At 40.3% G+C, this 21,385-nt stretch overlaps 1 protein-coding gene across 2 annotated transcripts in view; it reads right to left on the bottom strand.

Annotated features, from left to right (window-relative positions):
* Positions 1–5,564: 5,564 nt before the first annotated feature.
* The window catches only part of Rfx7 (regulatory factor X7), a 98,227-nt gene continuing 82,406 nt past the window's right edge, over positions 5,565–21,385 (bottom strand). For both annotated transcript variants that reach the window (XM_042281244.2, XM_042281243.2), the window contains exons 6-10: positions 20,594–20,710; positions 18,868–18,952; positions 17,471–17,678; positions 13,293–13,588; positions 5,565–11,770 (exon numbers count right to left, since the gene is read on the bottom strand). In XM_042281244.2, coding sequence (XP_042137178.1) covers positions 8,504–11,770; positions 13,293–13,588; positions 17,471–17,678; positions 18,868–18,952; positions 20,594–20,710 — 3,973 coding nt within the window. In that variant the 3' untranslated portion in view covers positions 5,565–8,503. The remainder of the gene's footprint in view (positions 11,771–13,292; positions 13,589–17,470; positions 17,679–18,867; positions 18,953–20,593; positions 20,711–21,385) is intronic.

The following is a 21,385-nucleotide window of genomic DNA, read 5'->3' as shown; positions in this document are numbered from 1 at the left end:
TTGTACATCTCCCATCTCTCCTTTCTTTCCCTCTTCCCCAGGGACCAGTCTCTGCCTCCTTCTCTCCCCTCCCCTCCAATAAACCTCCAAGAGGGCCCTGTTATATGGTGTGACTCCTTCCCGCCGTTTTTAAAATACAACAACATCCCCAGCCCCAAAAGTACTTTTTGAAAAAGAGAGCACAGCCTGAGTAAGATCAGAGGCAAGAGTATGTGCTTTATCCAGGAAACAGCAAGTTTGGCAGGACAAGTTCTGAAAGATAACAGTGGGAAGTATGTACTGCACATAGCTTTAGCACTCAGCCCTACCCACGTCTCAAAGGAGCCTGGATTCTGAGATATGTCCTTTAAATCTATTATTTGATAGAAAATGGGGGATGATTAAAAAACTTTTTCAGGGCTGGATATATGGCTCAGAGGTTAAGAGCACTGACTGCTCTTCCAGAGGTCCTGAGTTCAATTCCCAGCACCCACATGGTAGCTCACAACCATCTGTAATGAGATCTGGCACCCTCTCCTGTCTACATAATAAATAAATAAATCTTAAAAAAAAAAAAGAAAAAAAAAACTTTTTCATGGAAGCACATTCAAATACAGAGTAAAAACCAAATTTGAACCACGATGAACCTGCACAAATTCATATGCAGATTAAATAACTGTCTTGATTTTAAGTAGCATTCTGGCTGTCTTCCACCCCTCTCCCATCGTTTCATCTTCCCCAGGGCATATTCTGTGTCCATCTATGTATTTCAGCGTGAAGATATAAAAAAGATGGGTGTTATTTACTGTTTTGGTGTCATTCCCCCGCCCCCCCCCCCCATCCTGTCCCAGACAGGGTTTCTCTGTTTCTTTGGCTGTACTGGAACCTACTCTGTAGACCAGGCTGGCCTAATGGTGTGTGCCACTATGCCTAACAGATGGGTATTATCATATAAACAAAGTGCCCTTAGCACACCCAGTAACTCCTCAGTATCCACGAGGAACAAGCCCTTATTCAAATTTCCTCAATTATTCAGTTTCGTATTGTTTGTTTTGAAACAGGGTCTCACTGTGTAGCTTTGGCTGGACTGGAACTCAGAGGTCTACCTGATACTGTCTCTCTAGAGCTGGATTGAGGGTGGAAAAAAAATCTTTTTTTTTTTGTGCCGGGCGTGGTGGCGCACGCCTTTAATCCCAGCACTCGGGAGGCAGAGGCAGGCGGATCTTTGTGAGTTCGAGGCCAGCCTGGGCTACCAAGTGAGCTCCAGGAAAGGCGCAAAGCTACACAGAGAAACCCTGTCTCGAAAAAAAAAAACCAAAAAAAAAAAAAAAAACCTTTTTTTTTTTTACTTTATTTTATGTGCATTGGTATGAGGGTGTTGGATCCCCTGGAACTGGAGTTACAGACAGTTATGAGCTGCCATGTGGGTGCTGGGAATTGAACCACGGTCCTCTATAAGAGCAGCTAGTGCTCTAAACTGCTGAGCCATCTCTCCAGCTCCGGAAAAAATTTCTTAAAATATTTTATTATTAATTTATTTTTTGAGGATGAGCTAGCAGTTAAGAGCACTTGCTGCTCTTAAAAAGGACCCAGGTTTGGCTCCCTGTATGGCAGCTCACAACCACCTGAACCTCTAGTTCTAGGGAAACCCAATGCTCTCTTCTAGCCTCTGTGGACACAGACATTCAGGCAAGACTCATACACATAAAATTAAAAAAAGAAAAATCTTTATAAACTACAAAAAAATCAGAAAAATATGGGGCTGGAGAGATGGCTCAGCGGTTAAGAGCACTGGCTGTTCTTCCACAGGTCCTGAGTTCAATTCCCAGGACCACATGGTGGCTCACAACCATCTGTAATGAGATCTGGTGCCCTCTTCTGACCTGCAGGGACACATGCAGGCAGAATACTGTATACAGAATAAATAAATCTTAAAAAAAAAAAAAACAGAAAAATAAACCACAAGTAAAATCTAAAGGTAATAAGGAAAAAAATAAAGAAGGTTGGAAGGCAGAAGAACGAAGAGAAATACCAGTCATCAAAGTCAACTCATTCTTAATTTTTAAAGTGGAATGAACTTCAAAGGAGCCAGCCGCTCAGATGACTGCAGCAGGTAGTGTGAGCGAGCACCTTGTTGTGTACCGAGTAAGGTACAGACCGGGCTTTAAGACGGAGGCTGCTCTGGTCCTACCTCCTACTGTCCCTGGCACCTTCATCATTTCATCTCTGAAATACAATCTTCTCAGGTGAAAAGCAATTATTCTTTCAGGGCTGTTATAATCAGGAAGTGAGAATACATGTGAAATACTTAGTATAGGACCTAATGCAAAGAAATACTCAACACAGGGCAGCAAGGCCATTCTTTTTACTTATTAAAAACTGTTTTCCCTTCTCTCCAAGAAAAAGTACTCCTAAGGGAAAGTTTTTTTCTTTTGGTTTTTTGAGATAGGGTTTCTCTGTGCAATAGCTTTGGCTGTCCTAGAACTAACTAACTCTCTTTTATTTTTATTTTTTTAAAGATTTATTTATTATGTATACAGTATTCTGCCTGCATGTGTCTTAACCACTGAGCCATCTCTCCAGCCCGTGTTTTTTTTTTTTTGGTTTTTCAAGGCAGGGTTTCTCTGTGTAGCTTTGGTGCCTGTCCTGGACCTCGCTCTGTAGACCAGGCTGGCCTCGAACTCAGAGATCTGCTTGGCCCTGCCTCCCAAGTGCTGGGATTAAAGGTGTTTGCCACCACAGCCTGGCTAGAAGTCTTTGTAGACCATGCTGGTCTCAAACTCACAGAGATCTGCCTGCCTCTGCCTCTGCAGTACTGGGATTAAAGGTGTGTCACCACTGCCCATCCGGGAAGTCTTTCTTGAAAATCTTTGTCTTCACTTCCTTCTCCTGTAAGATTATTAACTCTAGAGCAGGAATACATTTAAAAAAAAACCTTTACATTGTATATGATTCAATTAACAAACTTGCAATATGCTGTTTATTATATGTATTTAATAAGAAGTGGTCTACTGCAGTAATAGGAACTGAGACAATTTGTAGCTATGAGAATAATACCCAATTTGTCAGTTTATAGAGAAGGGTGGATAGCAGTTAACAGCTTATACCAGTGAACTTCTAAATGAAGCCTTAAGAACCTTTGGCTTCTCAAGAAACCAACCAACCAACAACCAACCAAAAAAGCCCTGCAGTGTGGCAGATGCCTTGAATTCCAGTACTCTGGAGGCAGAGGCAGGTAGATAGATCTCTGTGAGTTAAAGGCCAACCTGGTTTAGAGCTAGTTCCAAGGATAGCAAAGGCTACACAAAGAAACAGTCTCGTAAAACCAAAATCAAACAAAAACTCTTAGCCTTATTCTTGCCTTCTCTCTCCTCTTCTTCTTCACAGCTTGTTATACAGCCAACTTTATAACTAATTCTTTACCAGGCTTTGAGCTCTCCAAAAGTGGGCTCAGTATCTTAAGAAGCTGGAAAGATGGCTGAGCAATTTACGAGCACACCTACTGCTCTTACAGAGGTCCCAGGCTCAGTTCCCAGCACCATGTGACTCTAGCTCTAGGAGAACCAACATTCTCCTTTGGGCTCGGTGAGCACCAGCACACATGGATGGATGTACATATGCACACATGTAAAAATAAGTACTTAAAATTCTCATTGATCTTACTCAGCTGTTGTCTTCCTTTTGACCACTAATGGTCTCCTCCCAAAGATGAAGTCCTTGATTTTTTTCTTTTCTTTTTCTTTTTTTCCCCAGAGCTGAGGACCGAACCCAGGGCCTTGGGCTTGCGAGCACTCTACCACTGAGCTAAATCCCTAACCCTGATTTTTTTTTTTCCCAAAAAGATTTATTTATTATGTATACAGTGTTTGGCCTGCATGTGTTCCTGCAGGCCAGAAGAGGGCACCAGATCTCATTACAGATGGTTGTGAGCCACCATGTGATTACTGGGAATTGAACTCAGGACCTTTGAAGAGCAGCCAGTGCTCTTAACCTCTGAGCCATCTTTCCAGCTCATCCTTGATCTTTTTAGGTTATAAAATTTAAAATTACAGTATATTTATTTATTTTTTGTGTGTACAAGTCCACCACAGTAGACATGTTGTAGAAATCATTCTCTTTTCACTACTTGGGTCCTGGTAACTGAACTTAGACTGGGGGTAGATATCTTTACCTGCTGAACCACCTCAATGGCCCAATAGATGACCACATGCCACAGGAAGCATGCTCCTCTTCCAACCTTGAATAATAAACCAATAATCTAGCAAATTGGCTTTTTAGGTTTTTGCTTGTCCAGTGAGACTAGGATGGTGTGTAGAATGACTAACTGGGGAATTCTGGATTTTTCTCTGATAAAGGCAGTAAGAACTGCTGTTACTATCCTTGGGATGGAGGACATAATTAAGCTACAGAAACCACAGTGACTATGAGGGACATAAAAGCGAAGCTGGTGATCAAAGAACTGAAAACACAGAGACCAGAGCTGGCTGTGCAAACCAACCAGTGAGTGAGCTAACTCCTTGAGCTTCTGTCCGCAGCTCTGCTTTCCAGAGCTGAAGTCTCCAGATATCGCAAGCTCCGAGGCTCAGAAAATCGTCCTGCCTTACCACCCCAGTGGATGGGGCTATAGGCTACGACTTTTGACACTAAAATTGTTAAGAGAACAGCTAAATTTCCCTACGGCTTGCTCGAGGCAGTTTTGTACATCATACTTCAAGTAACACCCAGGCGGTTCATTGCTTTTGTCTTGAGAGACTGATCTTTTCCAGGTTACTTCCATTTTCAAGTGCTTTGGAGTTTTGGTTTGTAGGTTGATCTATGTGGGAGCCTTCCTATATAGTTCACCCCCTCCTTTCTCAGTCTTCACTCTCCTTTGTGACTGCCCCCTGCCTAATGTGGGAGTCTCCCTGTATTTTACCCACCTTCCTTGCTGTTTTCACTGACTTTGTGACTGCTTTTACCCGTCTAACCGCAGGGCTCTAGCTGAGGGGTGTCAGCTATTCAAAGATCTGCACATACAGGGAAGGAGGCTGTTTTACCCAGACCATGTCTAGGATATGTTGTAGTCCCAGATGCTGGTTCTTGCTGATTCTGTATCAAAGTAACCAAATTCCATCCTAGACTCTGGTTCCCTTTGTAGGAGCTGAAGTTTCTGATGTCTTCTGCCTCTTTGTAGAGCCATGGCCTGTGTCCTGGCTTACAATTTCTGTGCATCTTAACATATCTGGGACTTGAAGATTTTCATGTTTGTATTCAATGCTCCTGAAATACAGCAACCTAGATAGGCCCCAACCTAACACCTGAAAGCAAATATCACGTGAAAGAACAAACGAAAAGATGGCCTTTTCAATAACACAAACTCTATGCCATGTACCATTGGCAACAAAATCTCAAGTGAATAACACAATTCCAGAGAATGGAGAAAGAGCAAGCTGTCAGTTCCTTTGGATCAGGAGAGATGTGGCATGTTTTGAATTGCACCCCCCCCCCCATTACACCAGTTCAATACAGCATCAGGTATGTATTTATAAAATGGCAAATTGCTCATAAAAATACATCCCATAAATCATTTTAACATCCAGTCAGTATAATATAAAACGTTTTTAATTGTTTTTGAAAACATTTAAAAAACAATTTGAGCACTTTTAATAAAAAAAGAGAACTGAAATGCTACTGCGATGTTCCACTACTGTAATCTCAGCAGGTACAACAGACAACAAAGCACCGGGGTCTGACTCTGCACTAAATGAGACACACAACAGGGCTTGCTCTTGTCGCCTCTGGTGTAGTAAGCACACTGTAGTACAAGACTGTTATCTGAACCTCAGATGCACTGCACAAAACACGCTCCTTCCTGCTCAGTTCAAAAGTCAGTGCTTATTGCAATTATATGCAAAAGTATTTACTTCATGAAGTCTTATCATGATAAAACAGTATGCAAAATGTTTCAAACATCAAAACAATGAAAAAAAAAAAAAACCCAAGAAAAGAACATATTCAACAACAACTAAGCAGAATTAGTAAACATTAAAAAAGCAAAATAACCTGTGAATAACTATGCTCACCTGGTTAACACAGAGCCAGTTTCAATACAGCCAAGAGGGGAAAAAAAGTGGTTACAGGATTACCTAGTACTGTACAAGATAAGTCAAGAACACTCATGCACATTTTGTGATCATGTATTAACATGGTGAAGCAAACTAAATTCTTCCTGCTGTAATATTCTCATGTAAGAGAATAAGAAATAGAAATATCTCATTGAGATCAGTGCACATTGCTACATAAGACAATTTCATCTGTCACTTTGATGATATTTTGTCTTTTCATAATGAAACACATTTAAAAATTTTAATCTGTGGACTGTACTGGTTGCATTTATCCTAAGAGATGTGCCTACCACAGGTTCAACAAATTTAGTGCAATATATGAACCCCAAAAAGTTTGCTGGACGAATTCAGCCAAATTTAAAGAGTTTGCTGCAATACTGTACAGGGGGGGTTAAAAATCCTCCAGTCTCTATACTTTTTTTTTTTTATCAAAAAAGATTTCCATTATTTTTATATTAGTAGGAAGCTAACAATGTAAACAGGGATTAGAATGGCCTCAAAGTCTCCTTTTCAGAGTATCTCACTGAGAAAGGCTCCCATCATCTGTTAGAAGAAATCACACAGTCTCCTTTGGGTATTACATACTTTGGTGTGCAGTAGTGCTGTGTCTCAATGTACAGTGAAGAAATAACTAGTATCAAGAAAAAAAAACCTAACAAATCATTAAACCAAATTAACAGCAAACACACACATATGCCAGTAACTAGGACATATCCATAGATAAACCTCTGAGCCAACTCTAGCACCATTGATTTATTAGAATATGTTAATACCCTACTCTTCAAACCTGTTGAACAATGGACCCTTATTAAATTAACTCTTCCATTATATTTGTTTAATATTCAGATTGCAGTCTTCTGATTTTTTTTTGAATTAAGGTAAAGAAAAGTTTGGCTAGGTTCAGGAGAGTACAGTGAATGGTTTCATGTTAGCTTTTAAGAACTTAAGGTTAACTTTAATCTCTTTGAAAATTACCTTGAAACTCACTTAAATGAAGCTGCCCACTAGTTTTGTGTTAACATGAAATTCATAAATACTATTCATAAACCAAAATGGGAGCCATAGAGAAACACTTTAAAACAAATCCTGAGTGCTTTACTTCTTTTGCAACTGTGTCCATCACAATAAATAAGTTAAGCAAGTAATAAAATGCTCCTCTTCTTCAAGTACTATTATCACCCACTTTGTTTTATCAGAGATACAAAGGTCTGAGGCTACACCTCACATGAGGAAATGCTTTTTTGCTGGGCTCTTAACATTATCTCTTTCCTGCTTGGTGTTCTGCAAAGGATCCATGATCAAACTGCATTACTACATTCCGAGAAGCGAGGGAGTGAGCAAGCTGAGGAAAGCCGATCACTACAGGACACCATGACGACAGCATTAAAGCCAGTCTGTAGTAGAACTTCAGTATGTACACAGAGCTACGGTGAGGAAACTAAGAAAAAGCCTCTACTGCCCTTCTAACAACACTCCAACCTCAACAAGCAAATAATAAAACACGAGACAGTTTCCTAACATGCTTGTACTTCTGCTATTAAATTTCAATGTCTAGTGTGTGTGTGTGTGTGTGTGTGTGTGTGTGTGTGTGTGTGTGTGTAAGAAATGGGGAGGGGAGGGAAGGAGAGGAAGAGGGAGGGGGAATTGGAGTGGGAGGGGGAGGAAGAGGGACAGGAAGAGAGGAGAGCCAAAGTGTGTGAGCTAGAGAGCTCCATTTTAAAAGCCACCTTTTAAAACTGGACTAATGCAATGTCACAAATAAATGGCTACTAGTTTTCCTCTTAAAATTTTAGTGCAGCTTTTACTTTCCTTAAATTAACATTTGTTTTCCATTATTTTCTCCTACATAAGCCCTTCATTGTGGGAGTAAATGGTACCAAAGCCCCAGAAAGTCCTACAGAGATTTCTCATCCTACAGTAGCTTCATGTTTCAAGCTTAAATATTTATAATAACCTGAATATTATCCCTGTTTTAAGGAAGACTCTCTTGCCTACAGTTTACCTTAGCTATGATTTCATACCTAAAAGATAACGCCAACAACAAAACAGCCTATGACTAAAAATGGATGGTTTCTTTTAAATTCTTTGTAGATCAACTGATGAATTAAAATAAACTTATATAAAATAAAAACCCAGAATGCTCTTGTAAAAAGCTGGATTCTTTACTAGCAAATGTGATTAAATGGGGAACATTATAAAATTTAAAACCTAATACTTGCTCTACAGCCTACTGTCTTCAGAAACTTGTCCAGAACTGAGGCAAGTCTAACCATTTCCTACTGAAGAAGAAACCACTTCTGCAGCAAACGCTTTTAAAATGTCACAATTAATAGTGTTTCTGCTGCGGGAGGCACTTCCATTAAGACAAATACAATACATATGTCTTTAGATACAGTGTGCTACATATTATAAAACACAATTTATCCCAACATTTCAACAGTAGGATGGTCCTTGCTTTCTATCCATTCAAAACCTGATGAAGTCATAGAGTTCATTGACTCACTGCAAATCTGTTGAAACAGTGGGTCATTCTTTAATTCTTCCAGTGTGGCTTCATCATCCTGTCCCTGCTGACGACCTGGATCAAACAGTAGATTTGGGTCTAAGGTGTTCAAATCATTGATGCTGCCTGAGAGGTCAGAAGACAACCTGATGTCGCTAGGGAAATCAGATGCAGTGCTGGTGAGCTCAGATGCTCCCTGACCTCCCAGCTGCTGGCTGGTTTGCAGGTTGTCTCCACTCAACAGGTCTTTAACAGTGCTATTGAAATCTAATTGCTGTTCTCCAATTTCAGATTGTGCTTGATTATCTCCAGGAGAAAAACTGATCTGATCGGTGCTATTACTTTTGGTGAGGTAAGATGGTGTTTGGAATTCATAAACAGAAGTGCTGGAATCGATCATATTTTGTGAATTGGCACTAGGAAAAACAGAGGACGTTTCCAAAATCTGAGTGAGATTCATTCGGGCTGTATAATTGGAGGGCACGTTGTTCATTCCCAAACCTCTCACTGCATCATCATTGTCAGAATCGAGTTTACTCAACAAAACATTAGTGATTTTTTTACTGTTTGTTTGCTTCTGCAGAGCGTTTGGGAAAGCTGTCTGCATCATGACAGTCAAGGGGACTGACTGACTTCTTTGAGCTATGTTGTTGGCACATGCATCTGTGTGAACATTTGTGAAAACATGAACTTCTGGGGTTACTGGACTTCCAAAGGGGGTTACATTAGACCGTGGGATATTAGACACAGGATAGAGGGTGCTTCCACTAAGATTCCGTTGACGATGGACAGCAGGGCTCACACTCCGGCACCTGAAGTTGTTGCTGGCAGATGAATTCGTTCCTTTGTTATCAAGAGGAGCAGGGACTGCAAACCCTTCCTGCTTGTTGGTGTTTACAGTGGCACCTTGATGCTGCACAGGAGAGACGGGAGTCAAACGACCAAAGTGAGTGTCGTGGTGTCTGGACTGAGACTGGTATGACTGTCCAGGCACAGCAAAGGCATGGGGTTTCCTGAAACGATCTTCTACTAGTTCCTGATAGCTTGGGAGAATGCCATGGCCAGAAACTGAGGAATTACCAACCCCACCATACCCATTATTCATCCATTCAAGCTTGGTTTTATCAGGGTGTGTGGCCATGGGTCTTTGCATTGGTTTCACAGGACTGCTTGAGACAATGCTGGCATCATGATAAGCCATACTGGAGCTTATTGGGGTGAATGCAAATGGATTCCTGCATTCAACAGGGCTTGGAGGGACGCTACTGCTGCAATTAGAATGCGGAGTACCAATGGGTGTGTGTCGGCTACTTCCTAAAGCACTATCCACAGGTGTTGTCTGGGCAAGCCTGGAGCAAGGGCTCTCCCGTGATAGACTCTGAGACCCAGCAATCATTTCAGATGTTGGGGTTGGGGTTGGGGTTGGGGTTGGTGTAGGAGTGGGTGTGGGTGTAGGTGTGTGAATTGGAGTGCCATTGCTATGGATTGGATGATAGAAGTGGGTGCTGGAAGCATGAGATGACATTGGAGCTCCTGGAGTTACTGACTGACTCTGAAGGGTCATTCCCAAGCAGTTACCATAAGAATGGGAATTATTCATCGACATCTGCTGCTCCATTAGCACCAGCTCTTCTACAATGCTATCTTGTGTAAGTTCATCATCAAAAGGAAAGTAGCTTTCATTTGTCTGGGAAACAGAAGACTCAAACTCTTTCAGTTCGGACTGCAATGGTAACTGATCTGAAGACTGTGCTTGTATTTGATTCAAAGAAGATTCTGGGATCCGGCTATGTAGCTGCTGGCTGTATGAGTCCTGTGGCAGTCCTTCTAATTCCCATACAGATTTCTCTAAATCATGGATATCAGAATGCTCAGGCATTGTCATAACACTAATATCTTGCTGCTGTTCACAGCTGGCAGCTATGAAGTCAGAATCCTTAGGAACTTGTTGCCATTCGTTAGGATTAAAGCTGCCATCTGATTTTGACTCATGGTCCAAGAGAAAGACACTCCCTTCAAGTTTTACTTTTACATCTGGAGACGATGAAGGTGTCGTTTGCTGCTCCAGAACTGATTCACTGGCAACAAGAGTAGGGTTCAAGGGCTGATCGTCTGTAATGTGGGAACCGACACTGACTGACACCTTGTTAGGCATCTGAGCACCTGCTGTTGGACTTTCTGTTCTCCCTGAAGGTGGCACCTTTTGGTCCTTCTGGACAGTACCTGGTTTCTGACCTTCTATGGTAACTGCAGAAAGCTGTTCCACAATTGGTTTCTTTACAGGGGGCACCTGAGACTCTTGCAGTGTGGCAGACAGTCGTTTTCTTGGACTTTTAGTGCATAATTTAGGGTCTTTATTTGCTGCGTCACCATTAGATGGTGCGCTGGTGCTGGTGAAGTTCTGAGTAGCAACCGAGAGAGTAACAGTGCTTTGATTATTGCCTGCCGAGATGCCTGGCAGAATTTCATTACAGCGACTTTTACATTTGGTCCTCTGGTCACAGACCTTAGTTGCTTTGACTTCAATGACACCTTCATTGGAAGGTTTTGGTACTGCTCCATCTGTATTACCTTTCTGCCCCCAAAGGGCACTAGGTGTTGTTAGGGGAGCTTTAGTCCCCTCCGAGTTCTCTTGGCACTGCAGAGGATGCTCATCTGATGAACCTTCTGGTTCCATTTTGACTTCCACAGCAGAAGTTCCCCCAGTGCTGCTGGCCCTAGACCCAGGAGACTGAAGGGAAACGACAGAGCCATTCTTGATCTGAGGAACGCTCCTTGATTCTTCTGTTGTTCCAGTAGCACTGCTGACTGAGGCAGAGTGTTTAAGGGGGGCATTATTGTTACTGGGTGTGAGGGATATTGTTGTCATTTTCACCACATTTAGAGAGCTCATGTGTGATGCAGGTACAACAGCCGTCTTGATGGGGCTGCTAGTAAAGAGCACAGTTGTGGGTGAGCGGATGGTGAGTGCACTGCTGTTTGCTGGCTTGGGTAAGATCTGAGGGTAGCGGTGGCGGGCAGAACGGTCCCCACCAGGACTGGCTGGAACGTTCTGAGGAGTCTTTGGTGTCTGTTTCACAGACTGCATGTGCTGAGTGACCACCTGCACATTGAGGGGAAGAACCTTGCCATCAGGAGAACTCATTGGACTTGGTGAAGTTACTAACTGCCTGGTCCTCTGGACCTGCAAAAATGTAGAAAACACGAAGTTCATTTTAATAGGTCTAGGTTACAACAGTATGTTGTACATCTACATAGTATTAAAGGATTTATTAAGTGTTAATTAAGAAGAAGTAAGGTAGTTTTAATGTTAGAAGAGAGTTCTATGGGGTCATTCTGTATACAAGTAGACCCACAAATGTGCTAACAAATAGAGCCATAATGCAACAAAGTTATGAAACATAGTAATACACAGGGGAAAACTAGGTTACTTACCAGTTGACAGAACAAAATACTTCATACCTATGATAAATACTTGCCTAACTAGTGGGTTCATGAGGTTACAGGGAGAAGAGCTACAATCATGAAGAAAGGTAAAGTATCTACTGGAATCTGTTCTAAGAAGACAGCTCACCCATAGGGGGACGTTCAGAGCCTTAAAAACTACCAAGGATAAGGAGGTCCGAGACAAAATTGAGATCTCCTGAAGTCTGTTCCTCAGGGGACAATATAGATATCAGCTATTTGAAATTTTAATGGAATAGCAATGATAAAGATACTTATATGGAGAAGAAAAATAAGAGAAAATATTCCCTTAATAATAATACCAATAATAATGTAAGGTTATTACTTTAGAAAGATACACTTGCATTTGAAAAGTCCCTTTACTATGTTAGTTGTGTGATAGTAACCTGAACAATATTCTACTCCTAAATCTACCCAGCTAACCGCAGAAGCAGGCTCACATTAAATTATAAAATCACTAACACTATATTCTAATATGATCTACTTCAATATTCAGAACATTTAGGCTCCCAAAAGTTTATGATTATATTTTCTTTCTTTCTTTTTTTTCTTTTTTCTTTTTTTTTTTTTTTTGAGACAGGGTTTCTTTGTGTAGCATTGTGCCTTTCCTGGAACTCACTCTGTAGCCCAGGCTGGCCTCAAACTCACAGAGATCCACCTGCCTCTGCTTCCCCAGTGCTGGGATTAAAGGCGTATGCCACTACCGCCTGGCTGATTATATTTTCTTGACTCAGCCAGAGATAAAACAACTTCGAAATGGATTTATTCTTACTCAAGTTCTGACTGGTTATATGCACACCTTACAAATCTTCATCCTTTCTTTTCTTTTCTTTTTTTTTTAAAAGATTTATTTATTTATTATGTATACAGTGTTCTGCCTGCATGTATGCCTGCAGGCCAGAAGAGGGCGCCAGATTTCACTACAGATGGTCATCAGCCACCATGTGGTTGCTGGGAATTGAACTCAGGACCTCTGGAAGAGCAGTCGGTGCTCTTAACCTTTGAGCCATCTCTCCAGCCCAAATCTTCATCCTTTCTATCTTCCCTTCTGTTAGGTTTAGAGTTTGCTTTTCATCAGCAATACACATTGAAATGAAAGACAAACGACCGAAGGGGAGTCTGGTCATAAAGCCAGCTTATGATTATAGCTACATAAACCCTTGCCTTCTCACCTGCCACTTCTAATAAAATAAATGACTTCTCAGCATCTCAGTAAGGCCAAACTCTAGTAATAATATTACCGGAATGGGACTAGGGACAGCTGCCACCACGATTCCAATGGGCTGGGGAGAAAGGATAGCAGGGTTTCCATTGGGTAGATTAGCCACTCCATTAGCTGTAGTGCCTTCTGGTTTTTTTGCTGAGGATTCTCCTGGCAATGGGGATTGTAGTTTCTGTTCTTGCTGTTTTTTTTGAATTTTCCGTTGCAACTGTTGCTTAGCATCAATCGGAGATGGCAAAGTCTTTACTTGAGGTTGAAAAGAATTACTTTCAGCTGTAGGTATAAAAGCAGAGGGCTGGGGAATTCCTTTGAGTCCTGAAAATAAACACAAAGGAAAGCTAAAATAAATGCTGGCTCTTGTGGAAAACCACATTACTCAGTTTGAGTATGTAGCTAGCTAGCTACAGGAAAAACAACTAAGCCAGCACATTGTAATTCACATCTTAGTTACAAAGCAAAGTAATAGACTTTCATTTATAAATATTTGTCAGCAAGATTTTGACATCCTAAAATACGATTTGACCAGGGCAGTTTCAGTTAAGTAAACAATGGCAAACAATTTTAAAAGATTAGCTATATCATAAATTTGGGGACACTAACAAAAATGCATGCCAACAGAGCATTTTTACATTGTATTAGATGACAGCAAGTTTTCCTATCCCTTTCTGTAATTAGGATGAAATTAATACATTTCATAATTTTAATATTCAGCCCATAAGGATAACCTAATAAATATTCACTAAAACCACTCCATAGCCTAGAAAAATTTATGTGGGGAAAACAAGTTTTTAATCTTACCAGAAATTCACAAAAATATGAACCATTATTTTAATTGTTACTTTATGGTTATTCCAGTGTGACCTAGAGGAATTAAGAAGCAGAATTTCTAATGTTAAGGCATTTTGAAAAGTGTTACTAAGAAAACTTTTAAATAGAGTAGCAAGATAGCAGAAAAAAAAAAAAAGCAAGATCAATGTTAAGAAAACTGAGTATGTAACAAAAGCCCTTTTACAAAGCTCGTTCTGTACGTGGGAAGTGGCACTAAGGTAGTAGGAAGTTCCCGTGTGCTGTGGAGGGGCAGGGTAGCCTGCTCTGGCACCTTGCCTTCTGTCCCGTCCTGCTCTTTAGCTCTCTAGTTACAGCCACAACTGGGTGCGGGCAGGGGAGGAAGGCTGGAAGACAGAAAGACACAGGAGCTCTCTTCTGCAAACTCTGGTCGGCAATCCTTCAGTTTGGATCTTCTCTTTCTTTTAAATCATGTAATCACTGTTTTTTCCCAGTTGAACTTAGCCTTACGGCTTCCTCTGGCTGTCTCAGCTTTCTTCCCAGCACCTGCACACCCAGTAAAACCTCTGCCAATGGCTCACAGCTTCCTGTCTTGTCCTCTTGCCAGAGTCTCTGAACAGGAATGAGTTCCAAGCAGCTGACTCACAAAAAGGACATTTGCAACAACCTGTTCTTAAGACAGACACTGTATCTTTAAAAAAAATTAATTTACCTTCAAAGGGTGAAAATATTTATCATAAATATTATTTTAAAAGTTTACTGAGTCAAGAACAAAATTTCAATAGATTTAAAGTTTTCAGTAATGATATCTGACAAAAAGTTCAATGTCCCCATAAATTGCTTTTAAATATGGAAATCACCTCTTCATATGTATAATTTTCAGTACATTTTAAAGATTTATTATTTTATGTGTATGAATGTTTTGTCTTCCTGTATGTGCATTATGTGTACGCCTGGTACCTGCAAAGGTCAGAAGAGGGCTTCAGATCTCCTGGGACAGGAGTTACGTGGTTGAGAGCTGACATGTGGGTCCTGGGAATAGAACCTAGGTTCTCTCCATGTGCTCTTAACTGCCGAGCCATCTCTCCATTTCACACTTATTCCTCAAAAATTCCTTTATTCTCTTTTGGTCAGTCTTGCAAATAATGGGAAACAGATGGAGCTGCCTCCTCCATAAGAACTCTAAGCCCTATCCACAGAGGTGCTTTCCCACTCTCAGTGGAGATAGTGAAGGCTCCACACCCCTCAAAGTCTTACTTTTCCAGACTGTAAGAAGGTAGTATGAAGTAACTGAGGCAACCTGGGGCTTTGGAGATAGGCAAACAGGATTTAAATCCTTGCTGCATTACTTATCTGGCCAAGGATAAACTATTTTACCTCCCAAAGTCGGTTTCCTAGAGTGAAACCACCTATTTCACAAGCCTACTAAGGAAATTAGGGGAGGTAACATGTATGTGAGCTACTTAGCTACAAACATTGGACTTAATAAGCACTACCATGCGTGAGTCTAATTAAGTGAAAGTCAGGTTTGGTCACATACAGCTTATATTCAGGAAGGAAAAGCTATGACTAGCTACTGTGAGAGGCTATTTTGCTGATACTGGTTCTCAACTGGTAGTAAAGTGAGGAGATCACACACACACACACACACACACACACACACACACACACACACACACCCCACAAACAGTAATTCTCTTCAGGATAAATGTACTGCAGATTTAAAAATATTTAGCTTTAACTTAGAAGAATTATCTTGGAAAACAAGTTTGTGTTAATATTCTGTTCACAGAAATAATTTTCTAAAGTAATGTAATATATTCACTCTACAACCTCAGGTAAAACTGAAATAAGGCATTTAAAAATTTCCATCAGAATTGATACCACACACACAGCTATTAATTTAGGAGTGTATCAGATATTTCAATAATAATATTAATTGCTAAAATTGTCAGTTCTAAAAATTTCTCTTTGAATTAAAATTCTCACTTAAACATCCTTAAAAATTTTCTTGGGTTGGAGAGATGGCTCAGCAGTTAAGGGCACTGGCTATTCTTCCAGAGGACCTAGGTTCAATTCCTAGCATCCACATGGCAGCTCACAACTGTAACTCCAGATCCAGGGGACCCGACACCCTCACACAGACATACATGAGGGCAAAACACCAATGCACACAAAATAAAAGCAGATAAGTTAAAAAAAATTTCTCTTGAAGCCAGGTGTGGTAAACACCTTGGAGACAGAGGTAGGAGGGTTTCTATGAGTTCGAGGTCAGCCTGGCCTACATTATGAGTCCCAGGACAGCCTGGTCTCTATACAATAGAGACCCCGTCTAAAAACAAACAAACAAAATAAAAACAAAACTCTTGCTATTTTATAGTACTACTTCAAAAAGTTTATTATTTATGAAACCAGGTAATCAGTCATGGTGTTCAAGATTTTTTTATTTATAAGCTTAATTTCTGGGATAGAAGCCTAACACATAATTTTAAAATTTAATCTTATTTTACTTTTAACGTCTAATTAATTTAGACACATAGAATATTCTTTACATTTAAAAACAGCCACCTTTTTTTTAAAAAAAAAAAAAATTGAAAAGTATTGCTGGGCAGTGGTGGATCATTTCCCTCTTCACACTTTGAACAGTAATTCTAAGGCACACTGTCTTTCCTGATATGTGACAAAATACAATTCACATGGCTCTCTCACTTTCTTGCTTCAAAGATCAGATAAAATAATAACTGAATTATTCTTTCAACAGTAGTTTGGTCTTGAGTGTAATGCCCATTTAAAATGTTAAACTTGTGCTGGGTATGGTGGCACATGCCTTTAATCTCAGCACTCGGGAGGCAAAAGCAGGCGGGTCTCTGTGAGTTTGAGGCCAGGCTGGTCTACAAAGCAAATTCCAGGACAGCCAGCGCTGTTACACAGAGAAACATGCCCCCCCCCCACAAAAAAAAAAAAAACAATCAACACATAAACAAACAAACAGTATTATAGGGAAATTCAAATAGTTTATTCCAGCAGAGCAGTATACATAAGTATAGGATTAAGCTCTACAATATAACAAAATAGTTTTCATTTTGTTGGCTTAATAAAACATCTGTATTTAATGTGAACTGGAGTAAAAATGAACTCATGAAGCTCTTTGGTCAGATTCTTCATTAATGAATTCTTTAAACTTTTATTCCCTTATTCATGGGTGCACACGCGCCACGGACTGCCTGTAGAGGTCACAGGACAACCTGCAGGAGGGGAGTCAGTCATCTCCCCCACCATGCAGGTTCTGAGGTTTGAACTCAGATCAGGAGGCTTGTAGCCAGTGCCCTTACGTACTGTGCCATCCGACTGGCCCCGAGCTCTCCTGCTACCATCCCTAAATAGAGCAACGTGGTCGGTCAGTTTCCATACCTGCTGGTGCCGCTGCCATCACAGTCAGAGCTGCCATTGACTTGGTGCCTATATAATGACTCTTCACAAGGAAGTGGGCTAATTCCAAGACGGTGTCAAATGGCTGGCTTAACACTTTCTGGGCCCACTCACACACAAGACGGCAAGCAGAAGAGATAACTTCTTCATCAATATTTTGAAGTTGCCCAGATGGTTCAACTCCTTCCAACTATATAAAGCAAAGAGAAAAAGTTAACTTTATAAACTAACTACAATGACAATAGCAATAATTCCAGAGAAATGAAGTACATTGAAGATATGTATTCTTTTTTTTTTTTTTTAAGATTTATTTATTTATTATGTATACAGAAGAGGGCGCCAGATCTCATTACAGATGGTTGTGAGCCACCATGTGGTTGCTGGGAATTGAACTCAGGACCTCTGGAAGAGCAGTCAGTGCTCTTAACCTCTGAGCCATCTCTCCAGCCCCTGAAGATATGTATTCTTATTGGAAGATACAACATACATTTCAGGACAAAACAGTATATAGGAGCTGTTGGAGGACACGTAACAGCTTTGCATATAGAGGGAATCAGTAAAGAACAGTCAGTCAAGTGCAGGGTAAATATAGCACTTTAAATGGTTACAGCCTGGTGTGGTGGCACACACTTTTAATTCCAGCACTTGAGAGGCAGAGGCAGGTGTATCTCTGTGAGTTCATGGCCACTGTAGTCCATATAGTGAGTTTCAGGACAGACAGGGCTCTATAGAGAGTCTCTGTCTCAAAACAACAACAACAAACAAAAATCCAACCAACCAACCAAAAATGGCAGCTAGACATAAACAGATGTTTTTGGTAGTTCTAAAGCTTTAGTATCAATAAAAACTATATTGCTTAGTAGTCCTGTTTTCTTTTCTAGAGAGATCATACTATAGCTATCCTACAATTTTTTTCCTTATGCAAACAGGCATCATCAATATACACTATGGACATATCTACAAATTAGTAATCTTAGGACTGTTTTTCTGAGTTTCATGTTTATGTAGGTCATTTTTGCAAGCAGCTTTTGGCCACTGTGGGTGATTTTTCTCTCCCTCTTCTTAGTTATTTGTAGAAAGAACAGTTCTCAGTTTGTGACTTGAACCAGGATATTGTACAGAATGCATTCAACTAAAGGTACATTTCTCTTTATTAAAAAGAAATGGCCCCCGCCGGGCGGTGGTGGCGCACGCCTTTAATCCTAGCACTCGGGAGGCAGAGCCAGGTGGATCTCTGTGAGTTCGAGGGCAGCCTGGTCTACAAAGTGAGTTCCAGGAAAGGCACAAAGCTACACAGGGAAACCCTGTCTCGAAAAACCAAAAAAAAAAAAAAAAAAAAAAAAAAAAAGAAAGAAAAAAAGAAATGGTAGAATCCTTACTCCATCTCCAGTTTTATGAAAGTCAAGGTTGGGCAGTGTTGGCATATGAACAAAAGCTTTTTTCCTTAGTCCACTGTAGCAATATGTGATAAACAGTTAAGGTTGAAACCACTTTAAATTAAATGGACTGCCTATATAGATAGCACTTGAGAAAGAACTGTACATGAAATGACAATACAATCACCAGGAGGTAACACCTACTTTTTGAATTCGTCAGTAAAAACACAATTTACTAGTAGAAACTCAGAATATTTTCATGCTTTCAAAACGAAACATTTCTTGTAGAATGTTCAGTATTACTGTCTAAGTGAAAGGAATAAATGTTCCCACTATGCAGTGCCAGCCACCAGCAACAAGCAGGTCAGAGAAGGAACCAGCAGATGGAAACCTGGCAAAGGGATGGGAAACTTGAGTCCAGGGCATAGGGACAAAAACAGCTCTTGAGAGTATCACAAGGGCTTTAACCTTTACATTTCTTTTTCCACTGAAACATACAGGATTATCACCTGTAACATGCCAAAGGCACATCAAGACCTTTGCTATCTGTATTCAGGAAACAAGGGTAGAGTGGTTCAAATGCATCTGTGACTCCTTTAGAAAGGCAGCCTTCCTCCTCGTCCCTTTCTCTCATCACCACAGTAGCTAATTTAAGGCCTTAAAAAGGTCAAGAGCTAACTAAGCAAGGAAGAAATGAATGCATTTCTAATAAAAGATAGTCTCTATTTTACAATCTTCTAGGATCAAAAAACCTTTAATAAATTCTTAATCTTCCTCCCCTTACTTCTGTTTGGGCTCTGTCACAAGAAGGGCTTTTTCTATGCTCCCCTTTAATGGGTGCCAGAAAAATAAAGTGAATATTGATCTTTCATTACAAGACAAGAACAACTGTGAGTGTATTATTAACATCATCATTATTTATCTATCACATCTTCACTTATTCATCTATCTGTCTGTCTGTCTATCAATTACCAGGCAGATTCCCATGTTTCTGAATTAGAGAAGAAAAAGAAGATAAGCTAACATCTTTTTTCCACTTTTATTGATAAAATTTACAGTTACTAAATACATAATTTCTTAATTTTTATTATTAATGCAAAGGTGATTGGATAGTAAAGTGATAAGGAGGGCTGGAAAGATGGCTCAGTGCTTAAAAGCTCTTGCAGCTCTTAAAGAGAACCTGGATTGGGTTCCCAGAACCCACACTTTGAGGTTTACAGCTACCTGTAACTCCAATTCCAGAGAATATAACACTTTTTCCTGGTCTCTGAGGACACATGCACACGTATACACACAAAAATATGAATGAAAATAGATAAAATAGTGAAAACGATAAAAAATAAAATATAGGCTGGGCAGTGGTGGCACATGCCTTTAATCCCAGTACTCAGAAGGCAGAGCCAGGCCGATCTCTGTGAGTTCGAGGCCAGCCTGGGCTACAGAGTGAAATCCAGGACAGGTACCAAGAACTACACAGAGAAACCCTGTCTCGAAAAACCAAAAATAAATAAATAAGTAAAAAATAAAATCTATCAGAATCTTATAAACTCATAAACCACTTGCTATTTCTTATGTAGCTTGGTAACAGCTGGGGGAAATGACATTTGTAGTTATTCTTCTAAGGATTTTGAGCTGTTGATTTACATTTATTTCTAAATGTAGTTGCCAACTGAGCTACAATAGCAGATGAGCCAAAAGAGATCACTGATAGCATTCTGATAAAGGATATTTAGATTTGCCTCTAGTGCCCAAACGGCGTGCCTTCATGTTTGGAAATACGTTTTTCATGATTTTTCCGAAGTCAGCAGCACTTAATGGATGGTAGCCAAGATTGTCACAATAGCTCCTGCAAAAGAAGGACAGACCAATTAAAAAGTGACAGAAATCAGCAACACACAGTATGGTGTTACTTCAGTACAGTCTGGTAAATAAAGTGAAGCAATGGGCCTTCCAGTAATTCAGGATAATTTATAAACATTCATTCTTGAGAGCTGCACATTAAATTCAGACTGAATTTGCTGGATTCACTCTAAAGGTCTACAGCACTGTTTTCAACAGCATCTGGTTAAACTCAGGGTCCTAAATGTACTCATGTAAGCTCATCTAGCAGAGCTATCATTTCTGCACATACAGCGAGTTCACACAGAGATAACGTTCAGTCTCACATCATCAGTGTCAGACATCACTGTTAATGCCATGAGATCGTTTCAACACGGAAACATGGTATGTGAACTAAGAGACCTTAGAGATCATCTGTACCAACATTTTATTCCACTGGTACGGCTGACAACAAGGGCAATGTGAGGTCCTGAAGGTCCAGAGTCACCTCTTCCCTTTGTATCCCTTTAATTTTGTGAAAGCTTAGAATGAGAAAGGAATTCAGTTGTACAGCTTAACTTCTTGTTACACACAGAAACAGCCATACTGTTAAATAGTGAGTTACCTCACGTGAGTCCCTCCCTGATTATGACAACTCTACTGTAAGGTGGCCTGCCTCTCTAGATTTCAGTGGTTTTAATTT

The sequence above is a fragment of the Peromyscus maniculatus genome, chromosome 7 (genome assembly GCF_049852395.1).
Source record: "Peromyscus maniculatus bairdii isolate BWxNUB_F1_BW_parent chromosome 7, HU_Pman_BW_mat_3.1, whole genome shotgun sequence".
Classification (NCBI taxonomy): Eukaryota; Metazoa; Chordata; class Mammalia; order Rodentia; family Cricetidae; genus Peromyscus; species Peromyscus maniculatus.
Note: the sequence above shows the minus strand (reverse complement) of the source record. Positions and strands in the feature narration are given on the sequence as shown.